General features: G+C 41.5%; 1 protein-coding gene across 5 annotated transcripts in view; it reads right to left on the bottom strand.

The window, feature by feature from the left end:
* Nucleotides 1–13118, bottom strand: part of LOC125988751 (vitamin D3 receptor A) — a 61856-nt gene that overhangs the window by 8876 nt on the left and 39862 nt on the right. For 2 of the 5 annotated variants that reach the window (XM_049754372.2, XM_049754371.2), the window contains exon 10: nt 12114–12745. The exons of the other annotated variants lie outside the window; for them this stretch is intronic. In XM_049754372.2, the coding sequence (XP_049610329.1) occupies nt 12492–12745 (254 nt within the window). In that variant the 3' untranslated portion in view covers nt 12114–12491. Of the gene's footprint in view, nt 1–12113; nt 12746–13118 lie in introns of those variants that run through there. 5 annotated transcript variants of the gene reach the window in all.

Raw genomic sequence — 13118 nt, 5'->3', positions numbered from 1 at the left:
AATCCTTCACCGCATTCCCACGGTCCCAATGTCCAGCGCACGCAAACATGCGTGCACAGCACCCATACATGGCCTCTGGACGCATATCGACTAAACGCCTGTGTGTATATACACTAATTCATACAGTGCTGTAGGGTACAAACATTTGACGGCAACATGAAAACAGAGAGGTGACAGAGGGAGACCCCACAAAATGAGGAAACGGTCATCACAAGTTTGGACCAACACATTAAGTTAAAAGGATCCTCATTCCTGACTGATGGCAATTTAAGTCCTGTGTGCAATAGCGTGCATGTGTGTGAATGCATTCGTCATGTCGCCAGTGGCTTTCTGACCTCGTCTGGAGGTTTGGTGATCGCAGCCATAGATTCCTTTCCATCCCTCCCTCCCTCCCCTCCGTGTTTCACATGTGCGTCAGCAATGATACCGCAATCCCCCTTCTCCCCCTCCTTTTGTCCCATGATCCTCCCCTCTGCTTTTTTAACCCCACCCCCGCTCCACGAACTCGCCTGCATGCGTGCGGTTGCTTTGAGTTGCAGTTGTTTTGTAAACAGACAGCCTTTATTTTCTGTCATTTTGTGTCAACAGCACACGTGGTGAAATGTGAGGATGGTTTCAAGCAAGCCATTATGTACAAGGCAATGTTGCCCAGTCTTCATTGAGCCGAGGCACAAATATCTCACCGCACACCACCAACAAAAAGTGTCACAAAAAGTGTTTCATATGTTTAGAATGAAATAAAGAGCACAAAGTATGATTCTGTAATAATGTTCCACCCATTTAAGTGCTTCCTGTTACAGCTCTAATGAGCCATTTTTGTGGGGTTGTGTGTAAAACAGGCAATTGTTACCATGTGAAAATAGAGGACACGCATGTGTGCTGTGTGGTACAGTAAGTGTAGGCTAGGTGGTGTACGTTGTACAGGGTGCTAAACTTCTAATTTGCGCCGCGTCTAATGGAGTCACATTACTCACATAAATTGAATTCTAAAGTTTTGATTCTAGATTGTCGGGTTAGAACCCAAAAGTGGGCCACAGGCATATGCAATGAACTAATTACCTGAACTGCGTAGAATACTTAGCTTTGCGATAAAGTTTGGCACTTTCTGTTGTGAGTGTGAATTTGGGTTATGTGGCCGTCGTGGGGGGCCATATTCTTACAAGAGGAAAAAGGTGCACAGTTGCACATGTACTACCTGGCTGACAATAAGGTCTTTTCATTCTTGTGCTATATTTTTTTGCATGCAATTCAATGATCGTCACGTGTCTCAGAAAAACTCCATGCCCCGTGATTAATAGCCAGCTTCAGAATTCAATTAATCGTTTGTGCACTCGTTCCCTGGTTAGGCGTAAGCGGGTGTGTCAGAAGGCGGTATGGGAGAATATACTTGAGACGAAAATATGCACAAGATCAGACGCGTTAAAAAGGACTTGCGCAAAAAGGCAGACTATAGCCCAAGGAGCAGAACTCAATTGTGAACCAATAATTCAGTTGTAAGACAGTCAAATAATAATTGTCATCAACAAGTCACCATTTTGACAGGCATGTGTCAGAAATGTTGATAGTGTATTTGGTACATTTGGTATGCCTATGTTCCATATTAAGTCGCCAAAGGGAATATGTTGGGTGGGATACTTTGCTAAAGCAACGATCAGCTCGCAGATATCAAAAGACTAAATTCAGAAAGCAAGTGATTGGTCATTACCTGAGCAGCTATGATGTCATTTTAATTTTCAGTTGACAGCAAGAGACAAAAGGATATAAACAAGTGGATTTTGCTGCTCTATTCATATTACACCAACACAATATTAATCACAATGCCGTGTTTACACTAGTGGGGGCACATACAACATATTATTGTAAAGAAAATGTTGGTATTGACTTCCCCTTTAATAAAGTGTTTTTATGAGTACAAGACATTTGATTCAAAACACTAACCTAATGGCAGACACAACAAACCTGTACTACATTTGCACTTTGGGTTTGATGGCCACAGCATTTAATTGGGAATCGAGTTGCCTCGAATCTCAGTGGCAGTTCTTCACCACTGCAAATGACAACCACAAAAAACAATCAAATTGTGACATGAATTTCTTTCTGACAGTCGCATCACAATTTATCTCTGAATGTTTCATACAACTCAGCTATTGCTTCTGTTTGGTTTGGTCAAGACATTTAGTGTACAACATAGTGTTTTAAAAATGACAGGGATTATTTTATTTCGATGAGATTCATCATGTCTAGGGAATGAATATAAACAGATTATTTTGTTCAGACAATTTCCAGTATTGCAGCATAGTCAGCCCCCCAACACCCTGATTTGTTACAGTGTTACGACATCCCGTAACATTCCAGTAAAAGTGAATGCGTCACAGTGAGCTGGATGTGACTGTGTGTGTTTTCACGTCTGTGCTTGCCTCCAGTGCATTTCCTAACAATTATGCAGGAATGTGTGAGAGAACACTTGAAATGGCTCTTTCTATCTCAAGCAGGACTCTAATAGCTTCTCTTTTTAAAGAGCTGTGAAAGCCAGCGAGATCCTATAATAGCCAGCACTCAATCTACATAGTGCAGCAAGCAAGTGGCTTGTTATGGCACACAGCTGAAACCACAGGAGAAAAAAATTCTAGTTTCTAAGTCTGACAAAAATAGAGATGACTGTTTTGGGTATCCTTCCCAATAAGGGTTGGGCATACCCGTGTGCTCAAGGGACACTGGGCCAAGTGGTATTTTAAGAAATTGCTAAAATGTGTATGTAACAATTGAACATGAATGTTTGGATTAAATTATGATTAATAATCGATTAGTTTTTAAAATATGTAGTTACCATGTAGCATTCAGTAGTTTACTTTTTGTTTTATATTAGTATTATTGGTGGATATGTGCACTGATCTGAAATTGATTAATTTGTTTATTTGTAGCCTACATGTGCTGGCAGATTTTAGATCAGCCCAATGTGTTGCTCTTAGCTATTTTTGAGTGTTTTCAGCTGTGTCTTGTCATTGTCCTTGTTGGAAGACAAATAACTTGCCACAAAGTCCAAACTTTCTTCCTCTCTGCAGCATATTTCTACCCAGATTGCCTTGATAGACTTGAATCAAATTTACTCTAGGACCTGAGCACCCTCTGCTGGTTAAAGCTTTCTACTTGCATCATTATCAATATCCATAATTTTAAGAATTTGAGGTCATTTTCTTCCTGTTATTTTTTTTTTTTGAATCTGAAATTTTGTTTAACTAGGCTTTCTTCTAAATATACACAAATTTGTTGTCTCATTGACAAATCTCATTTGTGAGCAATTGTTTTTTGTGATTATGCAGTACAGAATAGAAATAATTGAAAGGTAATAGATGCTTTTTGAATAGTATATGTTGAGCACTGTAAACCTTTTCATCAAATTATGTTAGTGATTCATGTGGTGGACTAGTAAGATAACATATGAAATTTAAACTGACATTCTTCACGTGTCGCAAAACATAAATGGGAAACCTGTGGACATTCAAACTTCAAACTCCAAGCAGGAAGGCCTCAGCTGTGATCCAAACCTAACAGCACGGACGAGAACTGTGAGTCAGATGTGCTAATAAGCACAGCCCAAAACATCTGAGCCACAAATGTTTATAATATCGAATGCTAAAAATGTGTTGAACTCTTGCGTTACATCTCTTCCACAAACGATGATACTTTGAAGACCAGTTTCAAAAAAGCCACAAGCAGAGTGGATGTTTTGTATCATTATGTACAGCTGCTTTATTTCTGATTTGCTCCAAATATTATCAGTATTTTTTTTACTAGATACAATGCATGTAATCAAAGTACAATGGATCAAATGCAGGGAGAAGAGCACAAAAAAGAAAGATAAACCGCGACACAGCCAGAGCAGTTGAGTTGTATGCATAAAAGGACTTCCCGTTGAGCCATCTACAATGATGGCATGGCAACTGTGTGATGACGACAAAAAACCCAGATGCAATGAGGTCTGGTTGGTTTTACTGCATGGTGGTACTGGTACTTATCTTGGGACGCAAGTGTATTACAACTGTACCGCTTGCAAAGACAAAGAAAAGTCCGCTGAGCTTATCACATGAACTTGGTCATTTTTGTCATGAAGTGAAATTGAGCAAATACTATACAAATTTATTAGTGTCTCAATTTTCATACGAAATCATTTGGGTTGTGTAATACTTAAATTCCGGTTACTGTTGGATATGACCACATTGGAGAAATATCCTCCCCTGACAAAAGTGTTGCCGTGAAGCGCTACGACAGCGTCAACATCAGCACTACAAATACGGATCGTAAAAGCCCTGCTATCGTCCCAAAATAAGGCTGAAGGTTGTAGGCACACCAAGGTACAACTGAGCTGAGCAATTATGTGCATCGGTTCAAAAATCCTGATGTTAAAAATGGACATAGAGCATTTATACAGACATTAAGAAAACCATATACAAGAGCATCATTGGCAAAAAGACTGCTGGTGAGGGAGAAACAAGTGCACAGTGACGTGTGCGGCGTCCGTCTGGGAGTCTCTGCATTTGCCCCGTCCGTGGGCTTCATTTAATAAGGTGCAAGCGAGCAAGAAAGTCATCCAGCAAGCACGTTACATTGAAAAGAGGTAGCGGAGAAACACAGCCATCTGTCACAATTGAGCCACTCTCCACTCTTGAAAACAAGATGCAGCCTCTCCATACACAAAATCGTTCAAAAGCTCAGACTACCTCATATGACAAGTATGTAGTCTGAATCGGGTGCCAGATTTGTGGGGAACTTAAAAGTGGGGGATGACAGCAGTGCAATCCATGGGACATATTCAGAAGTTTCCCATGAAATCCCATTGAAAATGTGAACGTATTCATCTAACGTGACTTTACAAAATACAATAGTGTGGAATAGGTTGATTTAAGAGCTTAAGGGGGATTTGCAATTTTCTGTTTGTTAAAACTGTCTGTATGGCCTGACAGTGTTTCATTCATTTACTAGAACATGCGTGAAATAATCCATTCACCCCTTATTGGACCCATATTGTGCCTCGAATGATACCACCACGTCCCAGGGAGAAAAAAACAAAAAAACAAAAAAACAAAACAATCAGAAGGCATGACTGACAAAGTGCAAACCCCAATGGCCTCAGCGACTTGGGCTTTCAGGAACTCTGCTAGCATGATGGAATACCCACGTCCAGGAGAAGGAATAAAATGTCCCTCCTTCATTTGCCAACGACTGGCTATTAGTCTAACAAACAGAAGCAGAGTGAAGGGAACTCCGAGAGCTAATCAATCTTGACCACACAATTGTATGCTGTTAAACATCACACAGTGTGACAGTAGATAAAAAGAAACAGCTATAGAAACAAAATAATGTTTAGCTCAGTGGTATTCTACTGGGTGAATACTGTATTCAGAACATATCCACGGCGCTTCACTTTTTCCATTTTATTTTATAGTCTCGCTTCAAAACGAAACACTGTAAATTATTCCCCCTTCACATATCATAACAATGTGTGTGTTTTTGAACTGTAAAAAACAAACATGTACTTAAGTATTCACAGCCTTTGCCACAAAGCCCAAAATTGAGCTTAGGTTTCCACAGGTCATCCTTGTGAGGTTACTCCAGCTTGATTGGAATCGTGTGGTTAATAAGGTTGATTGGACATGATTTGGGAAGGCACACACTATATAAGGTCCCACAGGTGACCAAGCATTAAGTCAAAGGTATTGCCTGTAAACCTCCAAGACAGGATTGTCCTGAGACACAAATCTGAGTAAGGGTACAAAAAATAATTCATCTTCCATTAATGGAAGAGGTTTGGAACCAGCAGGACTCTACCAAAAGCTGGCCACCTGTCTAAATTGTGCATTTAGGGGAGAAGGGCTTAGTCGGGGTCAGAGTTCCATTGGTCCTCTGTGAAGCAAGAACCTTCCAGAAGGACAACCATATCTGCAGCACTCCAATCAGGCCTGGTATGGTAGATGAAAACTAGTCCTTGGTGAAAGGCACATGGCAGCCAGAGTGGAGTTTCCCAAAAGGCACCTGAAGGGCTTTTAGATCATATGAAAGAAATTCTCTAGTCCGCTAAGGAAAAATAAAATAATAAGTCATGATTGAGGGGAAGATGAATGCAGAGACATCCTGGATGAAAACCTAAATAACTCAGACTGGGTTGGAGGTTTACGTTCAAACAGGACAACAATCTTAACTCATTCACTGCCATAGACGCCAAATATCCATTTTAACTGTGCTGGCAGTGAATGAGTTGAGCACACCACTCAGACAACATAAGACAAATCTGTGAATGCCCTTGAATGGCCGAGCCAGACCACAGACTTGAATGTCAAACATCTCCTGAGAGATCTGAAGATGGCTGTGCATCTAAACTGATGGAGATCGAGAGGTGCTACACAGGATAATGGGCCGAAACGGTGCCAAGCTTCTTGTATCACATTCAAGAAGATTTCATGCTGTGATTACTGCCGAAGGTGCACCAACAAAATATTGGGCAAAGGCTATGAATATCTTAATACATTTGCAAAAATAAAAACACACACACACACACACACACACATTGCCATTAAGTGATTTTTGAGGAAACATTCGAGTGAATTTAATTCACTTTTAGTATGTGTCTGTGACATAAAATGAGGAACAAGTTGAAACGCTGTGAATAATTTCCAGATGCTCTGTATGGCGGAGAGAGGACAAGCCACTACAATGAACACTTTTGAATTACCTCGTGAATTTCTACACCGAGAGAGCAGATTGGCTGCCGGTAGCAGACTTCTCTTAATAGCTGATAGAATGCAAGAAGAGTGTGTGAGGTTTGAAAGCTATGTGTGTTGTTCACTGCTTCAAGCTGAGAGAGAGCAGCAAACAAAGTTTTGAAAGAAAAGCAGGCAGTTTGCTGAGGTTGGATTAAAGCTGATGCGCATCGGCTCGGAGTGGCAACAACTAAAGAAAACACCAACAATTAAAAAAAATATATATACTATTCTTTTTCTGTGATCTAAACTGGGATCCCAATGTCTTGATGAAATGTTTGGAGAACAAGAGCGATACAAGAAGAGCAAAGCAGACAGAGAGACGCGTGATGTTTGGACGATGGACTCAGATGGGTTGATGAGGAACCCCTTTGGTGGGCTGGCCTACTTTACTTCTCGTGTTGACTTTGTACACGCCTATTACGACAACACTGAATTGGCAAAATAATACTATGGGCAGTCACAGAATTATGAGAATTGTTATTACAAGAACAAGTATTTCATTTGAGAAATCACAGTTTGTTTGGGGTTTTTTTACATACTTGTGCCTGCATATATTTAAAACCACATCAATAGTGTCAACACTGAGTATGAACGCGTTCCAAAAATGTTTGATGGTGAGCATAATTAATATCGAGAGGCTGTTGGTATCGGACCTTTCCTTGTCCTAATGAAAATCTTGACATTCACTCATTAAAGTAACCGTAGCAATACATGTACTATATTCAATGTTATATATTTTTTAAATTATATGCAAATAAATTAATATTATGACTACGGAGATTCTCGCAGCATCACAACTTAATTCTTATAACACTATGGGTGAAATATTACAGCTTTGTGAAAATGCAATTTTAAATATTCATTATAACAACATGACTCATAAGTTTACAACTTTATTCTTGCTACTTTTCTCTTCACATTTTCTCCTGTGTGGCCTTAATATTACTTGGCAGTGTTTGTATTCACTTAGCACATTGGTTTGGAACATCCTTTTGACATGACGTTCACATTTGGGGCCAAAATGAGCATTTTCACTTTTCAAATCACCACCAGTTGCACTAAACTTGCATTTACTTTCATTTATTTTCAAATGTGTTTGCATTCCAATCTGATGCTGGTTTGACTCAATCGGTTTTAGTTCTGTTTTATTGCGACTGCTCTACATTATCCCCTTTTGACTAAAACAAATGTGAGCCACATCTGGGTAGACGACAAGGATTTGAAGCCATACTGGCTTTAAGGCTCCCTTTATGAAACAGCTGCGACAACTTCCCCAAGTCTTTCTTCCTCACTGCAGGGTTGCAGCCAGCTAGCTAATATAAACTTCTTCCAGTCTGAAGTGGATTGTAAAATCAGGCCCACTTTACACACTATGAATTGAGAATCCAGCCAACTAAAACAATTTGATGCGCTTGAACCAACCCGCCTAAGATCAAGTGGACAATCTGAGTCTTCATTACCGCTAGGTGTGCGCTCGTATAAATCTTGACACGATAACGTCACTGACTTAACTGTAGATCTGTAAGCTTATATTGTGATATGTTGAGGTAAAAAAATATTATCCAGCATTTGAAGAGATCAAACAGGGAAAATAATGACTGTACACGACAAACATTTCAGTTAGTGTTAAATTAAAAAGGAGTTGAATATAAGCAACTGTATTCAGAATCTATGTGCTGAAGGGAGAGGTAGTATGTTTGGTTCATGCAGTGCTGAAGCTGAGCTGCAGACACCGGACAAAAGAGTGATGATCCGGAAATGAGCACAAAGCCAGAAAACCACAGAGGGAGTCAAAACCTCCAAACATTGGGATCCACCAAAAGAGTGTGTGCGATGAGTTGATGTTTGGTTCCCTACAAGGCTATTGATGTCAACAAGACATTACGGACATGACTGAGGTATCTGATTATGATGGTGTATAGTGACGGAGGTTGCTTTCACACTATTAGCTGGCTTTCTCTGGTCCCAAACAGCTGGTTGGTTTGTAAACTCCTGGCTTGCTTAACAGAGATAGGCAAATTGACTCAGAATAATTCCCAAAGTCAACAATGTTGGCAAGAATATGTTCACACATACTGACAATCTGGTCAATTTCAAGCAGTTTGAGTCTTCTGGAGCTTGACAAGAAAAAAGAGCTCCCTTGATCCATGCGCGCTTTTTGTATTTTAATTCAATCAAGTTGTCACCGATATTGAAACTGTAGAGTTGTCTGTTAACTTTCTTGGTAGCCTGATGCTTTAAATATTGCTGCGGATTATGGATTTAAAAAAAAAAACTTTTAAATTTTATTTTTCAGCCTGATGGAAGACCACAATGCCTGTGACAGGTCAGTCTTGGTACTTCATCAGTCGTCAGATTTAAAAAAAAAAAAAAAAAAAAAAAAAAAAAAGTGTAGAAAAGTAAGAAATGGAAAAAAAAAATCATTATATGGGACCAAAGAAAGCTAGTGTCAAAGAACCGCAAGTAAGGCTACGGAGGTGGAGCTGCTAACCTGGCTGGAATGGGCGGGAGGCTCAACAGATTAGATTCATCCAGTCACCAAACGGAAAAAGTTTGATGTTTCCTTGCCCGAACCCTTCAAGTTGAACCATCTCCCCCTCCGCCGATCTGCATTCCTTTTTAAGAAGGTGATGTACTGTATGTCCAGTTTCTTAAACTCTACAACAAACATGTGTTTCATTTTTTCTTCCTATAAGGTAAATTCTGAGAGCTGCAAAGTGAGGCAGAAAAGTGAGCAAGGTATCATCATCACGCTTTGGGATCAGGAGGTGACAAGTCGTCATCAGTCACTGCATATCCCGCTGGCCCGAAGCGATCCTCCTTTTAAAATATCTGTACAAAGTCTCGTGGAGGTCCATCGAAAGGTTTAGCGGTGTGGGGTAAAGGGTCATTTGAGCATAGTTTGTTTTCACAGTTAAGCGAAAGTCCAACGGCAGATGTTCCCATCAGCACTTGGTGCACCAAAGAAGCAGAGCCGAGACGGCTGCTGGGTTAAAGCTGTGTTGAGTCATCAACTGCAGTAATATTGGCTCCTGCAGAAGATGAGGCGGTATGGTGGTTGGTTGTTGAAGAGGCACGCCGACGTCGGTTGCCATCGGCGTGTCACTTATATTGAGGCAGTGTGCCACTGAGGCAGGATTTTACTCCTTCCATTAGGTTGTTGATATGGCGTTCAGGTTTGTACAGATTCCAGTTGAAAAGCGCTTGTTTCCCTACCTTAAAGGCAAGGAATACGGTTGCTCAGTTAGAACTGAGTGAGCGTGGAAAGGGCTCTAGCAGACCTCCACTAATCCATGAAATCAAAAGTCCTAAACCAGCAAGCCAAGCGCAAGCTAGAGAATGTGGATTAGCGCAAACAGAGAAAGCACTTTCACCCAAATCATAATCGTACTTTAACAGTGTCAAAAGCTTATCCATTGACTTAGGATGGACGGAGAGGACACCTTGTGGTGATCATGCACTGATTTGAGCATGGTTCTATTTATGCATAGGAATGTTAAGTGACGAGAGGTTGAGACATTCTGCGAATGATACTAGATTGCAAAAATTTGGCTAAAGTGCCCCAAAATGCAACACTTTTAGTTTTGTTTCCTTTAACAAGCCAGACGCGCTCACCAGAAGGGTCGACTCCATCCACCGACTTGAATAATACAACACAAGGCTCCATAACTCCTAATTGCATATCATGCTTGTAATGCCAGAGCATCTTGAACTCTTTTAGTGTTTTGTCAACATTACATTCAAAATATGTACAGACCAGATTGCGCAAGTGGTATTTACAAGGTTTGTCCACAAGGGGGCGCTCAAGGCCTGCTGAGGGGCTGTCAAGTGACCTGTAGTAGCAGTAAAATTTTTCCCTCGCTATGCACTTAAAGCATCACCACATTTAAAACGCTCATGTCTTTTTCTATATTGCTACCTTGAGTATTTGTCCTGAATCAAATTAACTGACACCTAACCTCAGGCGTGGGTCCATCATTCCTTGATCCAATTGATTTAGAGCCTTCAATAAGTGTTATCTGGCACAATTAGAAAGCACAGTGACGCAGAGAGCTTTGAAAACGTTGTCTTCTGATTGTAAGCTTACGCCTGACACACATCAACACCATGTACACACACTATCAGACAGAATTTATCCCTGAGGTAACAGCGAGCAACTTTCTGCTGCTGTCTTAGCAGCCCAACTAAAATGTGGTGGACAGCTGCTATCCACCACAGTGTGACGTCATCATTGTCAGTCTACAAACTTCACAGGTCCAAAAAAACAAAGAAAAACGGGAGAAGCCCAGGCTCCAGCCAGGGCCGAACTGACACCCCCTTGTGGTCTAGCAATATTTTTTTATACTGTACACACATCAACATAGAAGGACTGCTCAGACTGCATCCCTACTGTCAAAGAGAACCGAAGGCACACTGAGAAGGGGCCTTCAAATTCCATACAGCAGGCTTTCCCAAACTAAGAGCCGCGGTTCACTTTTGCTTAGATTGATAGTCAAACTATCTCTTTATAATTCACACGTGTCTTCCATGTTCTTTATATATTAGTTTGTACAGCAATATGTGGATTAAGTTTAGAGACTTTAGGTCCCTCAGAGGAACCTAGCTGACAAAGTTTGGGAAACCCTGCTTTACATTACACATTACCATCATGCTTCTTCCGAAGCACCAAGCCGTCTTAAATACATAGATATATATTTGTGTTAATCTATACAGTTCAGCTTATACATTTCATTTATATAGCGTTATACATATACGTACATTCCTGCGTAATTCCCTTTTGAATGGACAGCAAGGAATTCCAACCGTAGATGGGCTCTCTCTTGGTAGCAACCCCCTTTTTTTAGGCTCCATCCCCATCACTCCTGACAGGCTTTTTTTTTTTTTTTTTTCTCTTCTGGCCACTGATACTGAGAGCTTGCTTGTAAGCAGCAAATATCCTTATAAGATTGCCGCTGTTTGGGTGCCTTGGCTTGTGTCATCACCGTCGATAGATACAACCAGTGTATTCCTCTCCAATTGGCTATGTGAACAGCAAGCAGTGTAGTGGAGACAAGGGTGGCCCCATCCATCCATCCATCCATCCATCCATCCATCCATCCATCCATCCATCCATCCATCCATCCATCCATCCATCCATCCATCCATCCATCCATCCATCCATCCATCCATCCATCCATCCATCCATCCATCCATCCATCCATCCATCCATCCATCCATCCATCCATCCATCCATCCATCCATCCATCCATCCATCCATCCATCCATCCATCCATCCATCCATCCATCCATCCATCCATCCATCCATCCATCCATCCATCCATCCATCCATCCATCCATCCATCCATCCATCCATCCATCCATCCATCCATCCATCCATCCATCCATCCATCCATCCATCCATCCATCCATCCATCCATCCATCCATCCATCCATCCATCCATCCATCCATCCATCCAATTCAATTGCCAAATGTTACGAGGAACTGAGGAGCTGAAGGGTGTTCAAATGTCAAGATGTAATCTGATTATCCAAGTGCTGCGGGTATCCAATACATCCAAGAATTCTGATCTTGATGCATTCCAGATTTCTTGCCAGCCAAGATCTAGATAAAGAGTGAGGCGCATGATGATGAATCTATCCATGTCATTTGCCTCCAAAGGCAGTTTTTTTTTTCCAGCTGTGGGAGTGATAGGCCGTGGGTGGGGGATAAAGGTGTGCGTTTGTGCGTCTCTGCTATGACACCTCACTGCCAAAAACTTCCAGCACAAGCGGGGTGAGCTGCATGCTGTGCTCAGGCTGGAAGGACAGCGAGCGGTACTGCTTGGAGTGTTCCTCGTTCAGGCTGCGCAGGTCGGCCAACTTCTGGATCATCTTGGCGTAGAGAAGGCGCCCGCCGGGGTGGTTGACTCGGATGTAAGCTTGAAGAGTCTCCGACATGTGGTCCTGGAGCTGCTCGATGCGGCCGTGGTCCTGCACCCCAGGACGATCTGCCATCAGGGAGGAGGTATGATAGGAGGTTGAGGAGCAGATGTGAAGCACAAGTTTGGATGGCAGAGGCGGTGGGATGGGAGGTGGAGCACGAATAAGGAACATAACTTACATCTTTCTAAATTTAGGATTAAGTTACACTTCAGTTACCAGCTAAAAAAGGAATCAAGATTTCCTCTGCAGCCAAGTGGTGAACTGCATTTTCCCTCGATGGACTCTTTGCCCATAGTACCGTGATGCCAATATGATTTACCATTTTCCAGCTTTGCTCAATATGATAACCGCGCGTTTAGTTTCAAATGAACAGCATGGCATGAGTCTTATATAAGAAAAGGCATCCATGTCAAAGCCCTCTAATTTGGTGCTCAGTGT

Source organism: Syngnathus scovelli, chromosome 2 (assembly GCF_024217435.2).
Source record: "Syngnathus scovelli strain Florida chromosome 2, RoL_Ssco_1.2, whole genome shotgun sequence".
NCBI classification, from domain to species: Eukaryota; Metazoa; Chordata; class Actinopteri; order Syngnathiformes; family Syngnathidae; genus Syngnathus; species Syngnathus scovelli.
The sequence above is the reverse complement of the archived record's forward strand: the minus strand, read 5'-3'. Positions and strand labels throughout refer to the sequence as shown.